The sequence below is a fragment of the Drosophila sulfurigaster genome, chromosome 2R, assembly GCF_023558435.1.
Source record: "Drosophila sulfurigaster albostrigata strain 15112-1811.04 chromosome 2R, ASM2355843v2, whole genome shotgun sequence".
Classification (NCBI taxonomy): Eukaryota; Metazoa; Arthropoda; class Insecta; order Diptera; family Drosophilidae; genus Drosophila; species Drosophila sulfurigaster.
In genome coordinates this window covers 19057020-19071811 of record NC_084882.1, presented here as the reverse complement: position 1 = coordinate 19071811, position 14792 = coordinate 19057020, and the positions used below count along the sequence as shown (strand labels likewise).

Sequence of the window (14792 nt, the reverse complement as noted above, 5' to 3'; positions counted from 1 at the left end):
GGTACGTGCTCAATTAGTGAATGCTATGTGAATATACGAGTCCATTTGTATTTGAATAACACCCCCCAAGAAATTTCGAATGACATCTGGTGTTTTTGTTTTGCAAAATGACGCGATGTGCGATGCGATGCGACGACTCGCGGCAACATTTCATAATTTTTACTACACATTATTAATACTAAATGAATTCTACAAACTTGTGGCGTTCATGGCTGGATTTGGCGAGTCTAATATGTCGACAGCACGCCTCAGCAGCCTCCATAACATATAACAACAACTCGGCACCACAACAACAAAAGTCGTGCGAATGCTGTAAAATTGTGCGAAATTGCCAGTAAACAAGTTTAGGCTAAAGGGTATATTCTACTTAAGTTTAGTATTAAATATAAAATTCATAAAGAAACTTTTAAATAGAAAAAACAATAACAAACAAAATCATCAACATTTATCCTATTAAAATTTTCAAGTTAACACTATTTTTGGAAATTTAATAAAAGAAAAAATATTAAAATCAAACTTCTTGACAGCACGATTCATTTGTTAAAATGTATGCATCTATCGAACTATCGATAACACGTGGTATTTTGCAGTCGCGCCATCTTTACTAGCCAGTGTGCACACACTTGCGCTCGGTCTCGATTTTCACACCAAAGGCAACGATAAAAACAAAACCGTAGACACATCGTAATTGTTTTTTTCTAATTCGTATTTTGTTGCTACTTTTAATTGTGTTGTTGTTGTTATTATTGTTGCTTGCTAAAAATGCAGCTATTCTCGACTGCGTGCCTTACACAATTTATTTGCAGTTGTGCGCGTCTTCCTTTTATTTTGATTATTTTTGTTATTGCTTTTAGCAAATGAAATGCGCCATCGAATATTTTGCGCTTTAGCCAGGATAGAAGATAGAACGAAAGACAGAGAGAGAGAGAGCGATAACGGGTTAGAAGATGGCGGCACAACACGTGGGTGTGAGCAAGATGGACTGTCATTTGCATTTCATTCGTTTTGGAGTGATTTGTTACGCCAAAGGGAAGTTAGAGGGAGAGGGCGACGAGCACACAGAGCATGACTAATCACGACAGTGGGGGGCATAAATCATTTGCAGACAAAACAAAAACAGCACGAGAGAGAGAAATCTTAACGCCGCACTGTTGTTGTTTTGGTTGCTGATGTACTCCAAACAGGAAGAGCTTTCTGCAAAAAAGTTTTGCTTTAGGCAGCAGCAGCAGCAGCGAAAGAGCAGCGTAAAATAAAAATCATAAAAACAAACGCCCAAACAGTGCCCAACAAAAATAAATACACACACACACATACACAAAATGAGTCTTAACCTTGACATTGAACGATGAATACATAAAGAAAATGCCGGCAAACATGTTACATGTGTGTGCAAGAGAGAAGGGGATATTGAATGTGCGTGCGTGTGTGTGGTGTGAGGCGCTTAGGCATTTTGCACCGAATTTAATAAATATTAAATTGAAAGTGAGATTGGAGAAATGCTTTAAAAACAAACAAAAGAAAATAACGTTTGTTTATCATCAAAACAAAACAAGAAAAGAAAAAGTAAAAGCAAAAGCACAAAACAAGAATTTCGGCCGCGTGTGGCGCTAAAAATAGCAAAGCAAAAAATAAAAATAACAACAAACAACGCGATAAAAATTTCGTTTATGAATTAAATACGTAACACGAAAATAAAACACAAATCAGCCGGTTTATTCTTTTTTCTTCTTATTTATGATAAGAGAATGCACAATAAGCGAATATGCAATGTAGAGAGAGAGAAAGAGAGCGAGAGTACAAGCAAATTGTTCGCTCACAGATCAAATCAGATGTGAGAAAGAAGAGCAGAAAGAAGAAACGCACCAAAGCTGAACAACAACAAATGCGAGCACAAAATAAAAACAAATATCACGGCCTTGAAAAACTGGACAAAAGCAAAAGCACAAAACACACACGCAAAAAGAGAAGCCGAAGCAGTCTTAGAAGGAATTAGAAGTTTGCTGTTGTTCTTCTTGTTCTTCATATTTATCGAGGGTTGCTGCGCGTACAAAAAAAAAACAACAACACTTGAAAGCAGCAGCAATGAAAAGAAAGGAAAACGTAATCTCGGCTAAATATTCGGCACAGGCTCAAGTTCAAAAGAGGAGAGGGGAAAAAGAGGCAAACCCGGCAGATCTTGCAAAAAAGCAAATGGGAGAAGCAATAGAAATCAACAAGAAATAAAAGCAAAGCGGGCCACAACCAAAAATACAAACACGATCTAATTCTGTTGTTTTCTTTCCTTCTTTTTTTTCGCTTCTCTGCTTTTTGTTGCTTTGCTGTTATTGCCGCTGCTTCTTCTTCCACATCTCGTAGCTTGTCGATTGTAAGCATGTGAGTGTGTGTGTGTGTTTTTATCGAGCTGGAATAAATTTTAATGTGCTCGACGACGCGCGTTTGCTTTGGAAACGGAAATATTAAAATTGGGCATAACAAAAAAAACATATTCGTATACATTCATGTACTTGCTGTACATGTGTTGATCACTTCTTATGCGTCAGCGTAATGAAAAAGAGAAAGAAAGCTGCCCATGTGTCAGAGCAAATCTTCAATCTTCGCCTGCAAAATTGCAACGGTGGAGGGTGGAGGACAGGGGAAGGAGCAGAGGAACCTTGACCCAAAGTCGTGGATAAAAACACACAACAGCAGATAAAGCGAGCAAAACGAAAGAGAGCAAAAAGTAAAGAAAAAAAAACTGAATTCGATAAAAGTGAAACTCGTAATACAAGTACAAACACACACACACACACATACACACATGTACTAAATAATAAATGTGCGACCAAAAAGGAAATAACAAGCAGAATGGCAAAAAAATAAACGCGAGCAGAATGAATGCGGCAGCGACGTCAGCGTCAACGTTGAAGTCGCTGCATCGAAAGATCGCCAAAAGATAGCGAACGAACAAGAGCGAGCGAGAAAGCGAATGCGACAGAAAGAACGAGAAAGCACGCGTTGTGCTTGGAGTCAGTTCGTCTGGTTCATTTGCATAATGCAATTGAACTTCCTTAAAATATAAATTTAAACACCCGCAAAACCAAAAATCTTAATTTGTATTAATACATACTAAAAATAAACACACATATATGCATATATATTATTTACAAGCAAAATGTGAATAATACACTCGCAAATATTGAATTAATTTATCAGTATTTAATTTTTGCAGCTGTTCAGCCGGAGAAAGAGCGAGCGAGAGGGAAAGAATCGTGTTGTCGTTTCTTTTTTTTGGGCATAAAGGAAATATCAAGGTTATATAAGCGAAGTGAGATGGCGTAAAGTCAACAACAAACAATTGTTTAAGTAACACTAAGCAACAAAAAAAAAATGAGAACATAAGAAAAATAAATAAATACGAAAATATAAAACATCATTTGGAATTTTTGACAATCAAATCAGATAATGAAGTGAAAAAATGTTGGAATTTTAATTGAAATGTATTTGATTCATCTATTTAAATTTTCAATGGTCAACAAAAGAGAAAATACAAAATATATATGCACTATTTTTTTTTTTAAATAAAGAACAAATAACAATTTTTGTAAGATATAAAAATCAGGTATTGGAATATAAATTACAATTCAGTTTTTATTTAGCTGACAAAATTTTTACTCGTTAGTTTCGATTCCAATTTCCAAAAGACTGGCAAGGCAACAAACAATTTGTTTCTTTTCGTTTGTAGTTATTGCAAATATTTGTTGTGTAGTGTAAACGAAAGTGTCGTTTTTTTTTTAATAAATGTGCAAATATTGAATTATTGACTTTGGCCAGATGTTGGGAAATTTCACAGACAGCCTCCGACAGACAAATCTAAAGGCGACATATATTCAACACGCTGATTGAGAGAGATATATTGATAGAGAGCGATAGATTATTTAAATTGTCAAACCAAAAGGAATCCAATTTGAACGCTCTCTTTTTTCAGATGAGAATTTTTGATGTATAATAACTAGATAACATTTGAAACTAGGGGCTGCTAATTTATCAAAATTTATGTATTATAAAAATTACAAAGTAATTATCATATTTTAATTTTGATTTTCAATAGTTTTCTTCAACTAAGTTTCAATGAAAAATATGTTAAATTGTATAAAAAATAAATGTATCATTCTCGTTGCGGGAGAACGAATGTATGAAATTATATAGAATATTTTGATATTCATTATAAACAGTCAGATTGCAAATAAAAGAGAAAAAATATATATAAAGAATCTAAATTTGAAGTGTGTGACTTACAAAAAAAAAAAAAATTATAATTAAGAATATTTGCTGTGACAAATTGAAGTAAATTTTTTTCGTAAATTTATATTAAGTTTAATGTAATAGTGAACTATAGTATATAACATATAGTACTGTAAACTCACTTGTAAATTTAATATAGGTTGTAAGTAATATAATCTAAAACACGCTTTTTTATATTCGTTCCAAAGTGAACAGTCTGAGGAACTTAGTAAACTCTTTTTAAAGTAAAGGGTCGAAAATATAATGGAGAGAGAGTGTGAGACATCATTATTTTCGTTTTCCGCCTAAGATCTTAAATAATCAAGAATAATTTCTCTTGTAAATTTATATTAAGTTTTATGTAATAACTACAGTTTACTATTAAATAATTTACTTTTAAATTTAATATAGGATGCCTTTTTTAATTTAGACGCTTTTTTCACTTTCGTATCAAGTCTGAGGAACTTATTAAACCCTTTTTAAAATCGAAATATAATGGAGACTTAAACTTACCGAACACGCTCCGAATAGAGTTCGACTTCTTTGTTCTTCTGCTGCTGTAGAAGCTGCTGTTGATCGTAGCTGGCCAGAGGCTTAAAGTTGCTGATGTTGGCCAAAGCGGGCAGCTGTGGCAACTGTTGCGGTTGTTGTTGCTGCTGTTGCTGTTGTTGTGGCAAGATGCTCTTGGCCAGGTTCAAGCCGTTGTGCTGAAGCAACAAGCTGGGAAAGCTGTTGTTGTTATTGATGGTTGCAGGCAGCTGCAATTGCTGCTGTTGTTGCAAGTGCAACTGTTGCTGCTGCTGTTGTTGCTGCTGCTGTTGCACGGGCGACAGCGAAATGTCGGCGCTGGATTGCGAGGCCGATGGGGAGCTGGAACCGCTGGAAGACAAACTTCCAGCGCGATTCCGTAAATCGAGGCCCAAAACGTTGTTGTGATTGTTGATGTTGTTGTTGTTGGTGTTGCAGTTGTTGCTGCTCATGAGAATGTTGCTCAAAGTGGCCACAACGCTGGGCTGCAAAATGTTGTTGTTGTTGTTGCCACCGATATTATTGTTAGAATTGTTGTTGTTGTTGTTGTTGTGTGGCAAGCCGGAGCCAATGACGCCCACATTGGGATTGGGCGTCAAGTTGCCACCAACCACAGATGCCACAACAGACTTGCCACTGCCTCCATTGGTGTTGTTGTTGTTGCCACTATTGTTGTTGTTGTTGTTGCTGTTGCGATTGCGCTTCTTTTTGGCCTTCTTCTTGTCATCGTCCTCGCTGATGAAGCAGCCACTGTTGCCACTGTTGTTGTTGTTGTTGTTGCCACCGTGTGGCAGCCAGTCGAGATCCTTGCGCAGCTGCCCCCTGCCACACTTGCAGTTGCAACTCTTGGCGACCAACTCGTAGCCCTTCTTCGTCCACAGCTGTTGCACGCGTTGACGCTCCGACCAGCTGCGCGCTCTGCCGCTGCTCTTCAGTTGTTGCAACACGCCCGCCTCCCACAAATCGAAGCAATCCCGATGCATATACTGCCCCACGTTGCAATTCTCATTGTTGCACAGCACGCGGACACATTCCGACAGCCCTTGTTCGTCCAGTGCGATCAGCGCATCCAATTTGCCACATTCACCGTTGGGATAACAGCAGCGTGTGAGTTGCACGCCCACGTTCAACATTTGTTGCATGGGCGCCATGTTTGTTGCACTTCCAGTTACCGCTGATGTAAAGTCTGATTTTTGTTGCTGCTGCGAATTGCGACGCGGCGCCATAAAAAATTTTTATTTTCTTTTGTTGCACGTGCGCTTTTCTTCCTAGCAGTGTATTTTTTGTTGTTGCTATCTCACTCACACACACGTGACTTGCATTTTGCGTTTGTATAAAATTGTTGTATAAAATTGCAGTCTATTTATTTATCTGTTTGTATATTGATTGTTCTTATATTTTTTTTTTGTTTTTTTGATTTGATATTACTAAATTTTAGTACCTGAGCTGAGTTTACAACGCACGTTTCTAGTATCAATAAAAAAAATTGTCATCAAGTTAATTTTTTACATCTTGACACACACAGACACTGTCACTCACACACACTCGTAAATGAGCGAAAAATTTGTTTGGTTTTGTATTTTTGTTGAGCAGGAATATTTATTTTGTTTTTTTTTTTGTATTTGCTGAATTGTATGTAAAACGTTTAGCGGCGATTGCGTTTTTTTTTTTTCTATGTTCTGCGCTTCTTTTGCATGTTTCGTTCGCTTTGCAATCGGGCGAAGAGCGATGCAAAAACACAACCAACCAGATCAAAAGCGAAATTCCAACTAAACGCTACGAGCGAATGAGCGAATGGACGAACGAACAAACGGTACACACGACGACGAACAGAACGCCAACTGAAACTGAAACTCAAAACACACACACATACACACGCGCATACATGCACACACGCTGCCGCCGGCAGAGCGAACATACATTCAGTCATACAGTTGTTGCTGTTGTTGGTGGGTGGATGGAATCATGTTGTGCTGCCCTCTGCCACTGCTGTCGACAGATGTTCGCTGTCGAGCCGCGTTTGACAGCGAAGCAAAAACTTTGCTGCCGGCAGCGAAGTTGGAAGTTTTTCGTTTGCATTTTTCTTTGTTGTTGTTGCCCATTATTAAGGGTGGGTGGGTGTTGGGGTGGTTTGGTTGGCTGGATTTCACTTTCCACCACCACCACCAGCAGTGCACGACGGAAAATGCTTGTTTTTCATTTGAGGAAAATTCGTTGGTTGGGTTTTTTGGCGCTAAAAACTCCTTTACGTCAGAAAGAAGGGTGAAAATGGTGTTTGGTTTGGGGGTTGGTTTGGTGGAGCAGACATCACAGCAAAAAGAAAATGTGTGAGAAGGAGAGAGAAAGAAGTAGCAGCGGCAATAGCAAGCGACAGCAAATATTCTAGCAAATTCACTTTCGATGCGGTTCAAACACGAAACGCAGTCGATGGCATTTCCCCTCCAACATGTTGTGCTGCGTTTGGGCACAGAGAAGTTCGACAGCGCTTCGTAGACAACTTGCATGACAACGAGTGTGAGCGAGTCGTTTTGTGTGTGCCTCTGGTGTGCATGTGTGCGGCAAAAAAAGCCGGCAAAACAATCAACAGAGCACGCTAAGCAGGGTTGTCGAGTTGTACAAAACAACAGTAACCAATACATAACACACAATACATACATATGTATGTACATAGAACCGTAAAGATGCACTACATTTGTTGTGTTGGGCAAATACACAAGCAATTTCTAGTATGTACATATGTATGTAATTTTTTCTATTTGATAATCGACATCTCGTTTTCTGCTTCTATTATATAATTCCAAAAATACAAATACTTATGCACTTGAAAATGGTGTATCGATAGATCTATGTATGTATATACATACATATGTATGTATTTATGTACGTTCATAAGTGTGTAGGTGTGGTGCATACACATCTTACGTATGTACATACATACATATGTAGATATGTAAGTAGATATGTATGCAGGCAGTCAAACACAATGGCACACGAACTGCAAAAAAAGACGCAAACAACTGAGGCATTGAGATTGATATTGATACATACATATGTACATTGAAAAAATATGTATGCGCACAAAAAAATTAATCGAATTTTATTACGAGTTGAAGTTATTTAAATTAAATTAATAAAAAAAAAATTGTTTTCATTCAGAATTTTTTTAAGTACTGATACCTACATACCTTACCTATGAAAATAATATTATTAGATTTTCTTTGCTAATTTTATTTATTTATCTAATAATAATAATAATTTATTTATTTATCTAATAGCAGCTAAAAAAACAGAGTTCTGTTTTCAAAAAGGACAAGTTAGCGCTACTGCTTTTGGTGTTGTTATTGTTATCGTTGTTCTCTCTGTTCTACTCTTCGCATCATCGACTGTTCTTATGCGTTTATGTACGTACATACATACATATGTACATATATACATACACATAATTTTATTTTCAAATATACGTACATACATATGTATGTATGCTTCTATGTATGTGACACCCGTATGCACATATATATGTACATACAACCATATGTATGTATGTTGTATGTAAGCAAGTGTGTCCCTTGATGCTGTTTCTCTCTTCTCTTCGTGTTGCAAAAAAAAACAACAATGACCATGCAAATGCAAACAGAAAATGCCAAAATAAGGGCACGTGTTGGATGGCGTTAACATGTACAAACATACATGCATATATGTGTACATACATATGTACATATGTGTCTGTTGTAATTTTTTTGTATGCAATCACATATAAACATACATATGTAAGTACACATGTCTGTAGAAATATAAATGTATTTAAAACGTTTTTGCATTTACATAAATACATACATATACAGATGTTTTTGCAATTAAAAACATATCGATTATTATCAATGCGATTTTGCAAATATCGATAGTGCTAATGTGGGCGAAAAGCATGCGAATGGATCTCGTTGTGTTCATTCTGCGGTGTTTTCTCTCAATTCACTCTGGCTTTAGCTTTATTTAAATATATTATGTGAAAATAATAATAGTGGCTGATAAATATTAAATTCAATTATGTATACATACATTTTGTATATAAAATGCGTGTGGCACAAATGAGAGTGCGAAAAAAAAGAAGCACAAAGTATGTACAAACATATGTATGTACATACATACATAAATACATATACGGAGCATTGTGTGATTTCGTTGTTTTTATTACTTCACATTCTTAACACAGGTAAGCATGTATGTATGTGTGTGTGTATTTCTTATAGGACTCCATGGCGAAGGACTCGGCAGAAAGTCAAGGTCCAACTGGCAAAGTCAAACTGCGTAGTTTGTGGCCACCTTTTGTTGTTGTTCTACCTGCGATCGAAAGCAGTCGAGGGGGAAGGTGAAGGAAGACGCTGTGTTCTGATATAATAATTAAGTCAGGTAGGCAGATCGTTCAGCCATTGCGTAATAGGTTCTCTCGACATCGGTGTAAATGTGTCAGTGAGCGTGTGCTTGCTGTCTTTGCATGTGTATGTGTATGTGTATTGTTGTTTTGCTAGTTGAAAGGATCGCAATGAAAGAAAGAGCGAACAAAGAAGCGTCAGCGGGAAGAGAAGGAATTGCGACTAGTTTTCTTCTTCTTTTACTAAGTTTTTTTTCTGCTTGCATTGTGTGCTTTGCACTGACCTAATTTTAATGACCAAAGAAATTGAAGAAGAAGCAGTGCAAGAAGAAAGAAATAAGTATTAAAAAAAATGGTTGCTGAAGTCGCAAAAGGGGAAGACGCAACGTTTTGCGGCCCTGGGGCATGTTGCCATATTTTAGCGACGACGACGACACGCATCAACTTTAATTTTCATAATTAATGGCAAGCAAAGGCTGTAGATGGCCCGCGGTGGCAACGGGGAGAGTTGCTTGCCATAAATAAACGTCGAGATTTTGTGGACTGGACTAAAAAAACAAAAAAAAAAAAGGAAAACATGTGCCACAAACAGTCAGTTTGACACGTCATGGGGCATGTGGCACCCAAAAACCAAAAACCCCGAAGACTTCCTGTTTTGCGTGTGAAAGCGTGGCCACTAAATTTGTTTATCTTTTTGTCCTGCACCTTAAGGAAATCGCAAAGATTTCCAAAGATAGATATTCTAAGTTTGGCAAACATAAGGAACATTTTAAAATTTGAGTACAGTATTATGTCGATAAATAGACTTTGTATATATTTGCATACAATTATTTGTATTTTTTAAAGCATTAGAATATTTAATTTGCAAAAGAAAATGACTAGTTATTATTAAAACATTAATATAAATTTTAGCTAATTTCTTTTGACCAAAATACATTGCTTTTAAGTGCACTTTGCAGATTACTGCCTCATTTTTTAACCATTCAAAATTTGCATACGTGTAAAACATTTGAAATTTAAAATTATTATTTACAATAAATCTTTTAAAGTAAATGCATATTCCGTATAATAATATAATTTATGAAGTATATATTATTTTTGATTTGTATGATACATTTTAAGTTAATATTTTATTTGCACATTGCAGATAATTGCATAATTTTTTAAGATATAAATGTATATTTCGGATTATTACATAATTTTTAAATCATCAGATTAATTTATTTTTATTAAAAATTTTCTGTTATGTATATATTCAAAATTTTTAAAAAGCATTTGCTCCAAATCTTTTAACTTAAGTGCATTGCAGATAGTAGCATAATTTTAAAAGCATTAGTTTTTTATGTGACACAAGTTCAGTTCATTTTAAAATATATGTCCATACACATCGTAGTTTGCAGATAATGGCATCATTTTTCGTGCGAAAGCTGTGTGTGTGCAATTATCGACATTATACTGTATAACTTTTTTGGGCTTAGAGAAAATTGAGTCACTGCAGCGAAATATGCCTAGCAAATGCTTTTGCTCAGCTCCTGAGGGTGTGTCAGTGGTACACACTCACTAACAACAGATGCGATGCCACCTCTTGCCCATACCCTTCCCTACCCCCGTCGAAAAATGCGATGTGGAATTCACCACGCATCCCAGAGAGCGAGAGTCGGGGTATTATTTGTAATTACCCATACTCCTACGTTTATCCAATCGGAAGCAACTTTGAAACCCAAAATAGGGTTTGAAATTTTCATGCTGGCATGACAACCACTGCCACATAACGGTTCCCATACTGTCATTTATATAGCATATATATATATATATATATATGTATGTTCTTTATATATAGGGATAATACTTGTATACTCTTACATAAGCGTGTGTATGCGGGTCTTTGTGGCACAGCTGAGAGACCCAAGGGTGTCGTAATTTCGTTGCCAAATATATAACTTCAACTCAAACTTCATTTTGACCAAATGGAATATGGATGAGTTCTAGGGTTTTATTTGATGTTTTTGGTTTGGGGACCTTTTGTCCTGTCCTCCTCTCATCCCACCAATGGCAACAATGGCGTCTGTTTTCGCTATCTCTCAATGTCAGTCTAACGAATTCGAGTATTTTATATATGTACATAAGTGAAATGAAGTCAGCACTCGCATTGAGTATATGGCCTATATACTAACATATGGAGTAGATCCGCAGTGTATAATCGAATTCCTATTTGCATGCGTCACATTCCAGACGAGAACTAGTCAAAGACTTGGCTTTAAAATGTATCAGTCAATCATTAAGAATTCTATCACTATTTTATACACACAATCTATTTGGTGCAAGATCTCAATCGTACCCAAACAATTATTTTACAGTTGAATTTCCATTTAATATAGGGATCTTTCAGTACAAAAATAAAAATTATTCTTTTTAAAATTTGAAGGTAAGAAATTCTAAGATATTTTAGTTTAAGATATATGTGAAAAAAGGTTATCCAAAAATATTATATGGTTTAGATTAAATTTTCCTAGATTAAGTTTAGGTAATTTTAAAATATTTCAATTTACAATCAAATTAAATAAATATTCATACATATATGATAAAATTAATACTTCATTTTTGTTGAAATTTGTAGTTCTGAAAAACTTTATATTTTTATTGAATATTTCATTTTCTATTAACGTGCTTGGTGCTAAATACATTTCAAATTATGTGATTTGCAATAAATTATTTGTATGTTCAATCTAAATCAAATATATTCATTTGATTTATGAAAGTGATAAGAGAGAACGCCATTTTCACCATCTAAAAAATATATATATAATTTAATTAATAAATGTAATCTTCCAGGATTAAAGATTCAACTCACTTGACTGTAGGTCGCTAGACAGATGGGCAAAACTCCGCCGCCCATAAATCGAATTGGTTGCTGAGCATTGTGCATGAAATGCCTGAGGGCTGAAGTATATCGATGATCGGCACCGATCCAATTTGAATGGAATATGGCCATCGAGAGCTTTTGGCAATCCGCCAGAATATGATCGCAGGTGAAGCAAATGGGAAAGGATTGCAGGGCAGCAGCAGCCAAGTACCATATGGCCGAAAGGGCCGTTAGAAAATTGGCAAAGAATAGAATTTGAATTAAAGTGCAGGCCAAAACCAATCCCATTGCAGTGAATTGCACAAAGAGCGAACGGGAAATAATTGGTCGCATGTTGGCGCAGTATCTAAAATAAATTAGTATTATCCTAATTATTAAATAGTTTTTTATATCCGCTACCCATAGGGTAGAAGAGTATTATAACTTTGAGTCGACAGGAAATGTATGTAACATGGAGAAGGAGGCATCTCCGACCCTATAAAGTATATATATTCTTGATCAGCGTCAACAGCCGAGACGATCTAGCCATGTCCGCCTGTCTGTCTGTCCGTCCAAAGAACATCTCAGAGACTATAAGAGATAGATATGTATACATTTTGTTGGACAGGATTTGTTATGCTTGCAGGCATATCAAGTTTGTTTCAAATTTTTGCCACGCCCACGTCCGCCCCCACAAATTAATTCTGAAAATTTGCAGTCAGATAAAATTTGTCGAAGTTATTAAAGCAATACTTTGTATGCACATAAATGCATACTTAGTTGCTTTGACTGACAATCTAGTATATTTTACACTCTATAGTACACAGTACTTTTATTAAAATACTAAATAGACCATTTGCTATATTTTTTTTATAGTATTTTGGGCATATTTTGAAATCAATACCGTAATATTTGGTCGACTTGTTTTTAGTATTTTTGTGGTAATTATTTTAGTATATTTAGAGAATAATACCTGAATATTTTGCTTTTATTCAAAATTGGCAGCGGGTATCTCACAGTCGAGCACACTCAACTGTAGCTTTCTTACTTGATTTATACTTACTCGACGATTAGGCGGTGATCAATAATGCAGAGCACAAGCTCCTCGTAGTTATCGTCCTCGTTGCTTGTCGGATCGTTTCTTAGAGTTTCGACTCTCTCAATCAACAATTTCATATGTCCTCGCACAGTTAAACCAAATATCGAGGGCAAACAATCAACCAAAATGCAACAAGATATAGCAATTGAGAGGAGGACAAACTCAATAAAGGAAGCGATCCATAAATTTCGTTTACTCTCTCTCCAATCCAGATTCGGAATGTAGATATTAAATGGAGCTCGACCTGATAATACCGAACTAATTAACAACAATGTCGGCGTCATTAGATATGCCACAGTATACAAAATAGTAAAAGTTTCGCAGCGTTGAACCAATTTATTGATCTGCACACGTTCTTCGTATTTTGTGCATCGTTTATACATTATCTCGAGCATACTTTTGGCTTTATCGAAACGCCATCGATTCATTAGCAGTATTATAACTTTTATTCCACATGTGGGAAGATTGAAAAATATTGCGAGAGTTGCGAGAAGTTCATCGGGCGTTATGTTATCCATGTTCTTCACAAAGGCCACGACGAATGCAATCGGTAGATAGACTTCTAGAAGTGCCAGCACCGTGAAGCTCCAAAGATCGAATAACATTCGATAGTTTGGATTTTGATCGGGCAACGGTCGAAGTCCCATTATTGCCAATCCGTATTCCATATACTTGTAAGCTAATTGAGATCCCAAAAATTCTACAACTTTTTCTTCTTTTCTTTCTTTGTCGAGCTCCATCTTAGAAATTCGTTTGTTTTTTTTGCTGTTGGCTTGATAAAAATATATAAACTGAATTTTTCTACCCGAAATGCTGATACTTATAGCTTCTCAGATTAAGAAAAAAACCTTTTTAAACTTTTTAATTGTGGGTCTTGTACTTCCAACTATATGTGATTAGAGAGTATTGCATATTTCATTGTGGAAAAAATGCCATTGATTTTGTTGTATGATTTGCATTTTTTTTTTACAGTCTCGTGATTGCCAACATGTCAATTTATTGAAGGTCAGTTATAAAGGTTTTTTTTTTTAATTTTTTCATTTTCTATATCATATTTGTATTTCTTTTTGTGTGTTATTTTTGTTGAACTAATTGGAAATAATATTAATTTTATAATTTATTGACTTCATATTACAACCTGTCATATTTCTTTACTAGAACTGAAGATGACTGTATCTATAAACATTCCTATCTATACGTATTATATGAATTTCTATTCCTTGCTTTCTAAGTACATAAATGAATAAACGAGTATGTACTCAGGGCATGTGAATAGGACAAAGTGAAAGTGAAAGAGATGGCAACTTTGAGCTGAAATTTCATTTGTCCTTTGCGCCTCCATCGACATCGAGTTGAGGGAAAGAGGACGAGAGCGAGAGCCAAACAAACGAGGCATGAGATGCAGGCGAAGGAGAGCACAAAGATTTCGAGGCGCACGCACTTTTTCGGGGGTATTTTTTTTATTGCCACGAAAATATGTATATACATATTTACACAAGGTTAAGCATACATACCATATACAGGTTGTCCCAAAAGACAAATAAATAAGTCTAAATTAGAAATTATAGAATCGAATATATCATACCATATAGGGTATCTTTATAAATAACTCCGCCCACATGTCTTGCTGGACTTGTAAGTGGACAGTGGACGCAGGTAGCAAACGAGACGAAAATCAGATACAGCAAATCATC

At 35.8% G+C, this 14792-nt stretch overlaps 2 protein-coding genes across 2 annotated transcripts in view; both read right to left on the bottom strand.

Moving 5' to 3' along the window:
- Positions 1–6573, bottom strand: part of LOC133837666 (headcase protein) — a 106988-nt gene extending 100415 nt beyond the window's left edge. Inside the window, 1 exon segment of the mRNA XM_062268506.1 lies at positions 4774–6573. Coding sequence (XP_062124490.1) covers positions 4774–6014 — 1241 coding nt within the window. The 5' untranslated portion in view covers positions 6015–6573.
- Positions 6574–11837: 5264 nt separating this feature from the next.
- On the bottom strand, positions 11838–12360 carry LOC133838001 (odorant receptor 98a-like). Its single transcript, XM_062268923.1, has 2 exons — positions 12009–12360; positions 11838–11944 (listed from the first exon to the last, which is right to left on the bottom strand). Exons 1-2 carry the CDS (start codon positions 12351–12353, stop codon positions 11879–11881), a joined length of 411 nt encoding a protein of 136 aa, XP_062124907.1. The 5' UTR covers positions 12354–12360; the 3' UTR covers positions 11838–11878.
- Between the last annotated feature and the right edge of the window lie 2432 nt (positions 12361–14792).